Source organism: Polypterus senegalus, chromosome 18 (assembly GCF_016835505.1).
Source record: "Polypterus senegalus isolate Bchr_013 chromosome 18, ASM1683550v1, whole genome shotgun sequence".
NCBI classification, from domain to species: domain Eukaryota; kingdom Metazoa; phylum Chordata; class Cladistia; order Polypteriformes; family Polypteridae; genus Polypterus; species Polypterus senegalus.
The window spans coordinates 43768053-43782622 of record NC_053171.1 but is presented as its reverse complement, the minus strand read 5'-3'; the positions used below and the strand labels follow the sequence as shown (position 1 = coordinate 43782622).

Sequence of the window (14570 nt, the reverse complement as noted above, 5' to 3'; positions counted from 1 at the left end):
TTTTATTTTTAAGTTTGGCATTCTGGTCTCCGTTGCCAATCCAAACAGTACATAATCCCCTTAGGTCAAAATAGAATTCTGGAATTTACAGGGAATTGGGGGAATTAAGCAGCAAAATGGAGCTCAGCAACTCTGTGCAGAAGTGTGGAGACCAAATAAACTGGCTGAAGTGAGGCCCCGGCATTAGATAGGTGCTGCTGGGATTATAAAGATCGAGAACAAATCCATCCCTCTCACCTACTCCTCCCCTTTTCCATTATTCTTCATCTGGTTTAAAGACTAGATTATACCTTTTGTTCAGACTGATCTTCCCAAGATCAGAATTTACAAAAGAAAGCCAGTTGGTGGGGACAGGGTGAGGTGTTTGGTGGGGGGGGCAAAATGGGATATGTGGAAAACACTCTTCTTATCCGTGTACTTGGTGATAAGGGGGGAGGGGGAGTGGATGAATTCAATTGTAGCGTGTAGTAAAGTGGTCAAAGTAACACCATTCCCAACAAGGCACTATATAAACTGGCTTACAGTGAACTGCACTCCAGGACTACATTATCTGTTCAGACGCAATCCCTCACCCTGCAAAATGAGACTCTGTCAAAGCTGCTCTTTATCGGCCATTTTTCCCCAAATACATCATTATGCAAGGGGCTATACTGAGGGGGGAAAAAAAAATAAAAAGTCACGTGAAGGGCTCCATGATGCTGTTCACCATAGATTGTATCAAGTCTCTCCCAAATGCTGCCTCGGGATGGAGAAGCATGTACAACAAGCACAAAGTGGTCCGTGACCGGGCATGGCACCTTCACAAAGGGCTGAAAAGAAGCTAAAAGGCTTACTCTTTTGGACATTCACCGCATCCAGCCTGAAAACTCTAGGGTGAGTGAACACAGCTTTGGCTTGTGCCAGCGCACGACAACAAGAGGGTATGTTCGTCTCATGTGGTCCCCGCATCCCCCCATCTCTAAACCGCACGCAAAGCGGGATCAGATGTCAGTAGACCTATTTTTAACCCGTTTTCTCCGAAGCGCTGACTTCCCAACATTTTGGTCCAATTAAAATCTGGCTGCTTCTCTCACAGAAACAAGTGGCTAATGGGCTCTAAAGAATATGCCAAGTGGGGTGTTGGTAAAAATAAATAAATGTTTCGCTTCAGGTGCCCCTTTACCTATCTACCCGCTCACCACACTACGCACCCTCGCACAGAATGTTCTGTTACCAGGTGAATAAGACAGGGCAAGCACAGTGTTTGCTTTTAAAAGTTTCACAAACAAATCAAAACACCAAGACAAGGCAGCGTCAACTATGGGTCAAGAGCCTCTCCCATGGAGCACAGCACAACAGAACACCCTCACAAGTGGATTGAGGACAGAACCCAAGACTGTCTAAAGGGTCATATAGCACCCGACATTGGAACAGCCACCACCGAAACACAAGGTGCTCAAAATTTGCTCCTTGCTGGGTGCAAGTATAACTCCAACCATGTAGCGTGTCCTCTGCCCACACACGCTGCCGGCTACACTTGCTTTTTATGCATTTGGTGCCTTGTAATGCATTCTTGACCACACGGCTGCCATGCCAACCAGAAGAAATTAACATAATACAAGTGGCAACTCCTCCCTGTGCTGCAGCTGACTAACTGATGAGCGCAAACTGCACCTTACAGTGCGCTGCTTTAGCGAGCCAGAGCTTTTATCTTGAAAATTTGGGGGCTAAACACATGCCACATTAGTCTGTTTTCTCACCGTCTGTAGGCCAAAGAGCTGCTGGTTCACTTACCAGGCACAGCACCTTATCAGACAGCCCTTACCTTTAACCATAAGTATGTGTACTGCTACACTTCTTCAGACACTTTAGCCTGAATGTCTGTAAGAAAGAGCGCACCTCTCCCAGTACCCAAGATGGAGCAAAAGCGGGACAAACAGCATACCCGCTTATCTCCACAAATGGTGGCCCGTCAGTCCCTTAAATATACTATATTAAGCTAAAATGTAACGGTTAACATTTCATGAAAACATGATCTTGACATATATCTCGATGCTCCGATTGGTCCATCAGTTCTTAGGAAGTCTGCACTTTAAAGAAGAACATTGTTTAGTGTCCCATCCTTTGTTTTATCAATGCTCTGCCACCTAAGTAGTTCAGGGTGTCCGTTTCCTTTGCTGTTAACCGGTCCATAAGGATATACCTGGAGTCCTCGCTTCACCCCTGTAGGTCACGTTTCAGCTTGTCTCTATATTCTCAACCTTCATAATGATCTAGCTTTGAGCTAAGCAGCGGGCCAGTCAGCTATGCATTTATTATTCCATGATCACTACACATGGAATCCAAGAACACATCTTCATGCAGAGCAACCTACACTCCATAAAGTAGGCCAGGATTTAATGTCATGGCCAAAAATGGCCACGTCTCTGGAATTGCTAGAAACATATTTCAATAATTCACAGACTGGATATAAAACCCATGGTGGCAAGAGGTCACTGCCAATGAAAACAGTGGTTTCACCTACGTTATGAGAAATATCGGTAAGATTGAACCCTGCACAAGCACTCTCACCCAGTCTATTCCAGGTAATTTTTTTTAATGGGGCTTATAGGGTGGAACATACCTCATATTCAAGAAGTTCTTCAATAACATAAAGGTTTGGGTGCAAGCTCAGCGTATTAAAATGCAAGGTGGTAGTGAAGGAAGTAGGTCAAGTTTATTGCCCCATCAGGGTTTGAAATGCCAAGTTGCTGGAACAAGTCCTAGACGCTGCTCTCTCTGACCTGAATCCCCCACCTGTGCCAGTGTATCGTAACCCTCCCCATATCTAGCGGTTTCCTTCCAAATAAACCCAAAAAACAGTGAATAAATTATCTTCAGTACTGTTGCACAAGACTGAAAATGTCCCCATCACAGGGCACCCCCTTCAGGCCATATGTGGACTGAGCAGGTTCCCCCAAGAATGTTAATAGCAGCCTACTGGGGTCTGCACATTCTCAAACAGTCTGTGCAAGTTATCTTGAGGCATCCTCAAACATCTTAAAAAAAAAAAAAAAAAAATCAGGTGTTCATTTAAATCGGCATGGTACGAGAAAATGTGCACATATACCTTGGCATCAAATGCACACTGTGATGCTGCTTCACTGTGGCACTGTAATAAAAGAAAGTTCATACAACAGATGGCACCCTAAAGTATCCATTGCTCAACTAATTAAATGGCAAAATCAACAGTACAGCCAACTAAAGATGATAAAGGGAGTAGGGTAAAGAATTTCGCTCTATCGATCCATCTTCTGAACCCAAAGAATGGAATTCAGAGCCAGGGAAAGCTTAAGCCTACCGCAGAAGACCGAGTAGCTCTCACTCCACAAAACCGTCCAGGGAATTTATCCTGGATGGAGTGCTAGTATATCACAGGGCACACTTTTGCTTGGATGGTTGTAGGCCACTTGTCTTTAGGATGTGAGAAGGAAGTCCACGTGGATCGTAAGCAAGTCAAGGTTAACTAACCACCTCTTGTAGAAGTGAGGCTAGCACGCTGAACTGAAATGTTTAAAGTTTACACGAGAAAACATGAAATGGGCCTTCCCGGTTGCATCCAAAATTGACTACACAAGAAATGGAAAAAAAATAAATAATTTTTTATAGATAGAGAAACATTTCAACCCTTTAAAAACTACTATTTGATAGCTAGTTCTGACAACTTAATAAAAGACTTACTGTATAGGTTAAAACATTACAGAAAGTAAACGTTACAAAAGCATCAAAACGAATGACAGAACAAAACATACATCAGGTAAGAGTGCGGTTATTGCAAAATTAAGTGGAGCTCATTTTGTGTCTCACACACATACCCCTCCACATAGAATGCCGTTTACTTTCTGTTACAGTTTACATTATGTACAGGGCACCATCAAGGCAACTGTTATTCTTGTGCATGAGAAACACAAAATCGGCATAATGCCACATCTGTAATCAACACGAGAAACCCAACGGTGGGCAGAGGTAAGAGGCATGTCTGTGTGAGAAAACGCGACTTTAAAAGAAGAGATGACACCCCCACCCCATCCCCCAAGAGCGACTCTACAGGGCTCGGATGTACCCACAGTCCCTTGGGTGTTTGTTTCCAGCCTTGTTCCTTTCTAATTTCAAACAAGTTCAGCGGTCAAGTGGGAATTAAACTAGCCATGTAATAATGTACTTTAATTATCACTCTCAGCCGCTGAACACCTGCACTCATACAGAGGTGCGGGCATGATGAAGAAAAAAGAAAAATCTTAAAAACACGGCATTATTAGTGTATGACTATTAATCCAAAAAAAAAAAAACACCACTCCCCACCACACACGTGAATAAGCTGCATCTGTTGGGCGAACAAAAAAAAAGGTAGTGCTGAAAATAAAGAGCGCAGGAGAGACGGACACACTGGCTTATTAGGCACATGGGACACACCAAGAGGCTACCTTCTACCCTCAAAAACGTATCCCATCTGTGTGCAGAAGGGCTTTAGCATCCGTCTGTTTCACAGGGGATGGCATAAGGGCTGGTTCTAATTAGTCAATACAATTGCACTCGCCGGCGCACAGCTGGGAGGCACGAGGCCAGAGTGCTTACCCAATAGGAGACATGTTTTCGGAAGCCAAGAAAACATATGCTTGGTGATTTCATTTGTCAGAAAGAGGGTCTGCCTGATTAGCGTCTGAACACTTGCTCGTGGCCTGTAGGCAAAGTCAACACAATCCAGCAATATGTTGAGGGTAAGAAAGAGTGAAGTTTCACAGCTTTAGCCATGAGAAAAACCGACCACATTAAAAGTGTGCCATTGTAGTCAAAAAGATGTATGTTATTATCCAAGGACAGTATCATGCTATGGACTTTAAACTATAAAAACACAAGTTCAAATTAACACCCCTGACAAGCGTATACCCATGAGATAGCCGTTTAACTGGCTCAGCATCAACTTGGAGAAATATGACCATCGCTGGGCACTTTTGACTTAACAGCATCAAATAAACTGAATGCCAATATAAAATCCAAACCAGCATGTGTCTAAGGCTGAGCACTTTCCACTTCATCTACATTATGAAAAATTTTTTTTTTGTCCAATCTTAGCAGGAGTTATTGGGGGGGTAGGGTGTTGGGGGAATTGTTCTGCAATATCAAACCGCACTTTTGCCCTTTCACTCACACATATCTAGCGATTTGTACATAGTTGCGTCACATCACCACATCCATTTCTGCAGTCATGGAGCCACAGAATAACACACCGAATAAATGATGATGTCAGACACCAAGACGGATGCCAAAGAAACACAGGAAATCTGGTGCTGACCCAACTGGTACAGCAGTAAAGGCGCTTCCCCAATGAGGAAGGAGGAGGATGAGTGTCTCATTTCCTGCACCTCAAAGATGCCTCAAGTTGGCCCAAGCCAAAAAGCATATGATCCAACCCAAATGGCTTTCATGTATTAGATACAGCTTTCTCACCACAGGAAACTCTGAAATGAGCCAGTTACAAATTCCATCCGAAATGAAGCTACTACGTGGTCACCGTTTCCACATTTCAACAAATGCCTCAGCGCTCTAAGGGGGGCACAAGAACACAGATGATGAAATGAGGACATTGTGGCAGATTCCCAGTTGGCATGGAACAGTTAACTTTTTAGAAAGCGAGACCAGTCGGCTGGGACTCAATGGGTCACGTGTTTTCCCGCAGTTTGATTTACATGAGGCAAGAAGTCCAACGGCACAGGCTGCGTTACACCAACATCATCCAGCCAATCCAAGCCCTAGGCGACTTCATACCGTACTGGGGTGTGCCGAATGTGAACCCATCCTAACAAAAACACACTGGTTTTTTGGGGGGAGCGTGACAAAGTGAGGTGCCATTCTGGCCAGGGTGTACCAATTCCCATAGGCTTCGGAACATCTAAAAAATGCCCAAATGTGCCCATGCCAGCTCCAAAGCAGCATTCTAGTTAAGACCACCCACCCAGATTGGTGGAGCCATTAATCAACTGAACATTAAAGAGGGGCATATTGTCACAGGACAGAGATGTTGCCACAATGGCACGGAATAGGAGGAAACCAAAGTGCTTCTCCACAGCTTATAAAAAGGCTGGGGTGGCTTGAGCCAATATGAGGAGGAATAAATGGGCTTTCAAAGTTAGACTGAAATCCAGAAAACTCTGGATCTGTCTGTGCTCCAGCGGCCACCATGACGACATACTGACTGCAACTGAAGTGAAGCCTGCCAGACAAACTCCAATTTGTTGGCACACAGGTGGGGAGAGCCATCTAGAAACAGCCCCACCCCTTCCCTGGCTAGACCAAGGTCAACTTAAAAGATTTCACCACAAAATGCTGGAACATGAAGCAACACAACAGAAGTTTCATCTATGTGGTTTACACTAGCTTAAAATAAAATTAGATTTACTCACAACAAAGATGGAGAAAGGGGGTCATCTAATTTGCTTTTCCACTGCAGCTGCCACATGAAGAAAGCATTTATAAACAGAAACATGTCCAACTCAAACCCAGGTCCCAGGGGACACCTTGCAAAAAGTACCTCCCACCTAAAATTTGGGGGGTGCACATAATTGGTTACTAAAGGACCATTAATCTGTTTCCTAGCAACCTCCTACTATCCTCCAATAAAGTATGACTGAAGCTGTCATTTAGCCTTGAAGTACTATGCGGCTCCATCTAATGCAAGGCTCAAACTGCTATTACTGCCAGCAAAAGGGTAATTTTCACAGATAAAGTGTACGCTGCAGAGAGACACTTCCCAATGTAGACAATAGTGCCAGAAGAAGCCTTTTACTTGGAGAGCGCTGTAAAGATAATAAAATAAGCAGAAAACATTCATCAGTTGCAGTAGTATCGAATGATGCTTCAGAGCAGTCACCTTTAGGAAACCGGAGGCAAATAGACGTTTTAAAAATATGCTGTGGCACCTAAGGGGTATGGAAAAGGCGTGATCAATGGAAAAGGGAACATTCAAGCAATATAGGTGTCACATTACGGGATGTCGGGGGTTGGAAATGTGCTGACTATCGTAATAAGAGGGAGAGAGGCTTGAAATGCCCCCTACTGCCTCCATGCCCTTCAACTGAATGCCACAGTATTTACAGTTAGCCGACAGCGCGTCACCCAACAAGAGCCACACTCATCACTTGGGGCCATTTCTCACTTGTCTAATTGAAAGTTGCATTTTACGCATACAATGGCGTGCACAGGCACCAACAGGCTGGTCAACAAAGGCAAAAAACAAAACACAAAAGGGAGGCGAATATGCGAGGTGTCCTGTAGCACACGTACGCAAAGTGTTCGCCTGTGGCACACTTCGCTCCCACATTAAACAAGCCAGCTCACACAGCACTAAAACAGAATGGAGCAGCCCACCACAGCACCGCCATCACTTTAATATTCAAATTAAAATATTAAGAAAAATATTCACACACAGGAAAACAAAGGAAAATATTACAAAAACAGATTTAAAACTACGATGACCCATAAAAGAGTTACACAGAGGAAAATGATACAGAAATATAAAACAAACTAGGTAGAGTAATCACAAACATGTTTAAAGGTGTATTCTGAACCAATAGTCAAGGGCAAGAGGAGACGGCCAAAGTGAAAAATACAATTAAACTCAAAATATAAAACTAAACTTATGGGAAAGGGCAGCAGAGTGACACAGTTTGCAGCAGTACTGCCTCAAGAGCGACGGTCTAGACAGCACAAGGACGGAGTCCCCTTCTGTCGATTAGTTCAGTTTCTTTCCAAATGTCAAAGACCAGTTCACCATTTACCATAAGCTGGTAAGGTATACTACCACAACAACATCTAGGATGAAACGTTGCCTTGAGCTAAATGCTGCTAGGAAAGCCACAGCTCCAAAAGGGCAAGGTAACAAATTAAGCGTGACCTGGAAAAAAGCAACTCTCCCAAAAGATCTAGCTGTCAAAAGCTATTTTAATAAAGGAATATAAAAGTAACCCACTACCACACCAAAACATCATGACAAGTTGAAAACCTCAATTTGCGCACTGCTCAATAAAGGCAAGGGCAATGCTGCCAGTCGTGCTATCCACCTAAGCCGATTACTATATATGACCTGTGAGAGATCCCCACCCTCGTAACAGAAACACGCACATCTCTCCCAATACACATCTTCAAGTCCGTAATCCAATTAAGTTCAAGCATCTGACCCCACCCCAGAGGTGCTGGGCATTAGCCCTACATCAAGTCGCAAAATGTCAAGAGTCAGGGCTTCCACAAGCAAGGTTACCCAAAGAGGTCTTCATTCCCAACATCTACTAGGGTACTTTACATTTCAGGGACAAGCCCACGTCTAGCTGCACACTATGCCATGTAAACCAACTCCCCATTTCTTCCCGTCAGGATTCATGGAGGAATTTTTCCATCAGCCAAGGCTATAATGTTTCCTTCCACAACACACTAGCCTGCATGTTCTCAATCACTCGACGCACTCTGAAAACGTGCATACTGGTGTAGTTTCAGGGCCTGAAGTTTATTTAGATCTGAAGAATGCAATTCCAAAACCCAAACCTGATGCAAAGAGAGGAGCAGTCTGCACAAACCAGCCACTATGCAGCAATTCCCAGACAGTCAACTAGGCAGTAATGCTACAGCACACACTAGCATGTCAAAGTCAAGCTTCTCCCCTGCTTTTGAACACGGACGTGGCCGAGCAGCGACTTTCAGGAGCTGCATGCTCTTACTGCATTGGTAATAGGCTGACGACAGGACAGAAACAAGCATCTCGAACTCTAGCATATTAAATATGACAAACGGTGCCAAAAGAAATGACACCTTTTAAAAAGTAAAAAACTGTCCACATGTACAGTCAGACAGGAAAATGCACAAAGGACAGGCAAGTAACCAAAGGCAAAAAAAAACAAAAAAAACACGACACTAAACGATAAATATAGAAGACCCCAAAATTGATATGCAGGATTGCCAGGCAATAGAGGAAAATAAATAAAAAGCATGCATATGATCATATACAACAAGTAGAACTGGAGTCCAAAACAGTTGTTTTTTTTTTTGTTTAAAGCTAAGACATACAGCATATCAGTGCAGTGGAATCGGCAAAACCCACAAACATCTTTTGAACATTGCCATAGCCGTTGACCACAGAAACCTTAATACAGGGGCGGGCAAATTCAGTCCAGGCTGCAGGATTTTACTCCAGCCAATCAAATGACCCCATGCTAAACTAACCCGTTGCTCAGTGTTCTTTTCAAGTCTTTTACTACAAGTGAGAGTGCAGAGAAGTCGTCCTGTAGAGATCACTATTATGTTTTAGTCTTTACAGTTCATGGCACAAATGAAATAGTAAACTACGATGTTCACCACAAAACGTATGGACAACATAAGCAGCTCTAGCATGTCAAAAATAATACAAATGTAAACAATATTTTAGAGCATTCCAAGTGTTCCTTTATAGGAGGCACTGAAAAAACAAAAGTAGAAATATTGTATGTACGGAGTTCCATCACAAGGTCAGCATAGCTGTAAACTGTCAGACTGGCATTAGCGGCTCTCTGGAAAGGAGTCTGTACAGCCTTACCCTAACAGAACCAGACTTAGCTCACCAGTCTAGCCAGACTGGAGATGAAGCGGTAAGTGGTGAGAATAAGCTGGACCGGTGTTCCTGAACCAGGAAGAGAAGCAATTATCATTAGTAAGGGCCAGTCTAAACCAAAATTGAAATCGCAACATAAAAAGACTGGGATCACAAAGCAGCTATTAAAAGCATCTCTTACTGCATACAGGAAAAGCCATGAAAAGCTGAAAAACAATGTCTGAATTCTATTTCTGGTCAAGTCAGGATATGATAAACAAACAAAAAAGCTAAAGCTGCCTAGTCTCGACAGCAGGTACGAGCCAACACAGAAAGTTACTGCACAAGCTTGCCCATCCGTGTCTACACGTGCAACTGTGACCTACGTCCCAGTGCTCCGACTGTGCGGGAATAAGGTTGAAAGTCTGATTGACTTAGAACCGTGTAGCATGGACTTCCATTAGGCGGCAGTGCTCCTCCACATGCAGTAATCCCTCAGGATAATTTGTGAGGCATACAAGTGTGTTGTTTCAGAAGTGGTAGGAGACCTCAAATTGGCATGGCTTCTTCCTCCCTCTCCACCCCCAATATGAGAGGCCTTAGCAGCCCACAAACTATCCACTACTCTAAGAGAATTTAGATTTTTCAATATTGCTGTACTTGGAAGACAGATAAATTCTATACCTTTACAGGCAGTGTGGTTTTAAAATCCAGCCCCAAACAAATACAGGTATTAAATAAAATGTAACTGCACATGCATGTTTTGCATTATAAAACAACAATATAAGCAAAGGGCAGTAATATGAAGCCAAATTGCTAGCATTGCACAGAATAAAAGAGCAGCACTGCCTTCTTTTCAGGGGACTAGTACAATGTCAGATTTCTAGCTGGAACTACTGACCATCTCCTATGCAACCCTCCTTGGACATTACAGTATACAACAGTCCTGTTCACTTCGTTTTCCAGGATAGACAACTGCACCTCCTCAACCCAGTTGGGTCCAGGGATTCCCATACTATTGGATCTGTAGCCCTTATCAGACGGGAACTGTATATGTGCAAGCTATACATTAACTGGACACACCTGGCTCAACTCCTACAGATATTCTCCAAACTCCAACTACACGTATTTGACATTAATCGTACGGAATTGGGAACCCAAACGTCAACACCCCGAAAAATCGATTTAGCATGAACGACTACAGCATTCTTTGTATGTTCATTCAAAGGAAACCAAATTGAGCACAGTAGCTCGGCACGGTTTAAGATACATGGGAAGCACTCACCAGCCAGGCAAACTGGAACGGGATGACGATCTTGCCAGCTTCGGCAGCCTTGTTCTGCAGGTGTCTGCTGCCGACGCCGCTGCTCTTTAATGAAATAGTATTCCCACCAATAACTTGAGTAGATCCCGACCCGAAGGTGCACGGGCCGCCGGTAGCGACATTCGCCTGGTATTCCTTGAGACAGACCTTGATATAGGTGTCGCACTCGTCGCGGGTGCAGCGGCCCTCCAGGGAACTCCGCGTTCCGTCGCAACATTCTCCGCTTGCCAGCTCGCCGTTCTCATTGATCACGCTGATCATCTGCAGCTCGAAATAACCAGCGCACTGGGCCACCTGGAAAGACAAGGCAGCACAATATAAAAGGTTGGCCCCAAACACGAAATGACAGAAACCCGTGATTTGTTTATTTTTGCCCCAGTCCCTCAAAATTTGAAATGCGGTTGGAAAACGAAAGAGGTGAGCATTCCGGAGGAGCAAACAGTCAAATCCAAAAATGTATTCACGAAAAAAAAAATAAATAAATAAAAATCTTAACATACACAAATATAACCACGTATTGTGTGCGAAAATATAACGAAGCAGTAGGTCAACCCCAAACTGACCGGTCTGAGGCAATTACTACACACGCAGAAGTGTGGCCGTCCCATCCAGTACTGGCTCTAGATTTGAGCTCGTACCCGTCGATTAAGCCCCAGAGAAACCGGACTATGAAAATGACACATTCGTTTCTTAGCGGCTCGCATTTTATAAACTGTAGCTTTATAGTCTACTTTAGATACAAAACAAACTGAACCAAAATAATTGCATAGGCAGTTAAGACGACGGACTCTACGGAAGAACTGAAATATCGTGTTTACCATACAGCGCCAGTAAAGACAGGCTGTAAGAGCGCACTTGTCTGGGAATGAAGCTGCGGGATTAGAAAAAAGGAAAGAAATGGAAAAAACAAGTCTCCTAAGTTAACTACAGTGAAGGAAAACAGAAAACAAGTAATTATCTCCGACATAAATTGTATCCCTGAATGTTTTAGCACAGAAGCCAATTTGGACTAAAGGGGGAAGGTCAATAAGGAATGAGATATTTCGCAAATCTTACAAAAAAAAAACTTTCCTAACACAAATAGTGTTGCTGTTTAAAGGCACACGCGTGTCTCGTGAAATTGGACTTGCACGAAAAATGAAATCGCGTTACTCCTACAACCTACGCACGTCAAAGGGTGCTGCGCTCTTCCAAGTGGATCAGCTTTCAGGGTTCTTATTAAAAAGGGCAGGAGAAATAGCCGAGGCAAACGAAGTTTCCCATTAAGGTAAAAAAAAGTGAATACCAAGGAAATGAATGAGGAAGACTGTTTGAGACTGAATGTCGCATACGAATAAATTAAATAAAAAATAATTGCTGTTCGTGACATTTGCTGCAATGTTTAAAAGCAACGTCAAAAACAAACGCTGCACTGAATCACGGGCAAAGAAGTGAAAAGGAAACCAGTGTCGCGTAAATAAAAATATGCATTTACTTTTTTATAATTTAAAAGACTAGCGTTACTCGCTGTGCTGGTGCAACTGGCCAGAACGTTCTTCATATTAAATATTAAAATATAATTAAAGTTTAGAACGGGGGTTCCAGGCAGACAGATATCGCTAAGAACGAGCTTCCCAATTTCCCTTGACGCGTGCAGATGGCTAGAGCGGACTGCAGGACGGCGGCCTGCTCAAGTATCCACAACCTGCCGACCACCTTCTTCCACGCGAACTGTTTGTCAAGACGATGCAAGCTTGATTCGACACAAAGTTGCCGGGGCTGCAGAAACCGCCGCGACGTCTGAACGCTATAAAGTTGCGGTTCACGTTGCACGAGGTGCGCTCCTCTGGCTTACCTGGAGAAAAGAAAACAGCGAGCACACGATTAGGAGGCAATTAACCCAGATACAATTCCACATGCCTCCGCTTTATTAGTGGGTCATCAGAAACAAGTGAAGGGGTGCAGCACTGCCGTGGAGCGCCGACAGTCTCCTGTGCTCCGGGCATGCAAGGTTCAACAGCTCCGTCCGTGTCTCAGTCGTAGAGCCAAACAGAAGATGCCAACAGAAAAAAAAGAAGCAGCGACAGCAACACCCCAAAGAGAACAGCAGTGGTCCACAGCCGCAGCCGTCAAATCGCTGCACAGCAACTGAAGAGCGCCTAGCTGCTATGCGTCACCTGAAGGCAAGGGTGCCGGGAATAGACAGCATACCCAACCATTCAGCGGTCGAAGTACCTCGTACATGTTAATGAGACGGTTGGGAGCCAATGAGCAACATTTGTGGGCGGATCCGCTCGGATCAGCAGGCTCTTTGTGAGTGAGTGTGTGTGTGTGTGTGTGTATAATTGTATGTATGTATATGTGAGTCCCTGTCCTAGCGCTCTCGTTCGCTCAGAGCACGCAAGTTATTTTACTAACTGAAATTAAAGGACGCCGAAAAAAGAAGAACGGGACATGCGACCAGAAATAGGTGTCGATTTGCTGCACGCAGCCTATCAGTTTTCAAAAGGACGAAGCTAATGTACCAATACATTTACACTTTTGTCCTTCCACTAACACCATTTCAAGGACACATTAATTCACAATTTAAATCGTAATCGCCCGTGGGTGCAAACGATTTCCAAGAGATACGCTTATTCTATGGAAACTGCACTTGTTAATAATATTATTACCACCCAGGGCATGTGTACTGTAAATTTAATCTCGCGCTTGCAATATACGCGCAATGAAGTCTGTTTTGAGTCCTTAGAACTGCGACTAACTAAGGGAAGCTATGCTCGGTTGATGTAGACCTAGTGACCCGAATAAAGCCCATGTTTCATCCATTAAATAAATAAAGACGCGAATAACATGTTGTGTTTGTTTGTTTGAACTAACATAATGCGTTTCCTGGTCATTTTTTTGTTGTTATAATATTCATATAACCGAGTCCATATGTATTTGTGCTGCAAGATTGCGGCTTGAAAAGCAAAAGAAAGCAGCGTATCAGACGCATTCTTAACTCAGAATTGTTGAGCTCCTCTTTGCAAAAAATGTGGACTACAGACACGGCTCCTATAGCTATAATATAAAGAGAGACTATTCAATAACGCGTACTTTCGTAATGATCTGTAGAGTTTAAAGCACAATTATGTAAGCTATGAAATGCGTAGTTATTCCAGATCCACAGCGCCCCCTACAGTACAGTTAGAACAAACGATCGCACATTATAGCTAGTAATCCTCACAATGTTCTTGAATTTTAACACGGGCAAAGGCGGCTTGTATTATTACTGTTATTATTTAGCTCACAGCTCGACAGTCGATTGCCGGTCCGTTCACTCTTAAAGAGGGTTTAACACATTCTCTTCTTCTTCCCTTGTATTTACGTCTTCACTCTCCGATTTTTGGAAGCATTTTTAGAAATAGGTTCAAAACTGTTACGGCCCTTTAAGCATATTATCATACCGGGGATTCCTTACAGCATATTTTTTTTTATTATTTTGTAAGTAGCATTGGATAAAGGCGTCAGCTAAATAAATCATAATTTTCGAACCCAGTTAAACAATTTTAGTTCAGTGGAGGAAGGAATCTATTGGGAGCAAACCAAAAACCAACCCTCCAATGAGATTTCAGTCTACCACAGAACATACCTGTGCTCCATTATTTGCTTTACTTTAAAGGCGTTCGAAAATATGAAGACATGTGGAGACAGAAA

The 14570-nt window shown here is 43.5% G+C and overlaps 1 protein-coding gene across 5 annotated transcripts in view; it reads right to left on the bottom strand.

Moving 5' to 3' along the window:
* The window catches only part of jag2b (jagged canonical Notch ligand 2b), a 61005-nt gene extending 47924 nt beyond the window's left edge, over positions 1-13081 (bottom strand). For 4 of the 5 annotated variants that reach the window (XM_039742363.1, XM_039742368.1, XM_039742365.1 and 1 more), the window contains exons 1-2: positions 12730-13080; positions 10857-11189 (exon numbers count right to left, since the gene is read on the bottom strand). In XM_039742363.1, the coding sequence (XP_039598297.1) occupies positions 10857-11189; positions 12730-12792 (396 nt within the window). In that variant the 5' untranslated portion in view covers positions 12793-13080. Of the gene's footprint in view, positions 1-10856; positions 11190-12729 lie in introns of all 5 variants that reach the window. The other variant, XM_039742364.1, reaches the window with a different exon arrangement.
* Positions 13082-14570: the final 1489 nt, after the last annotated feature.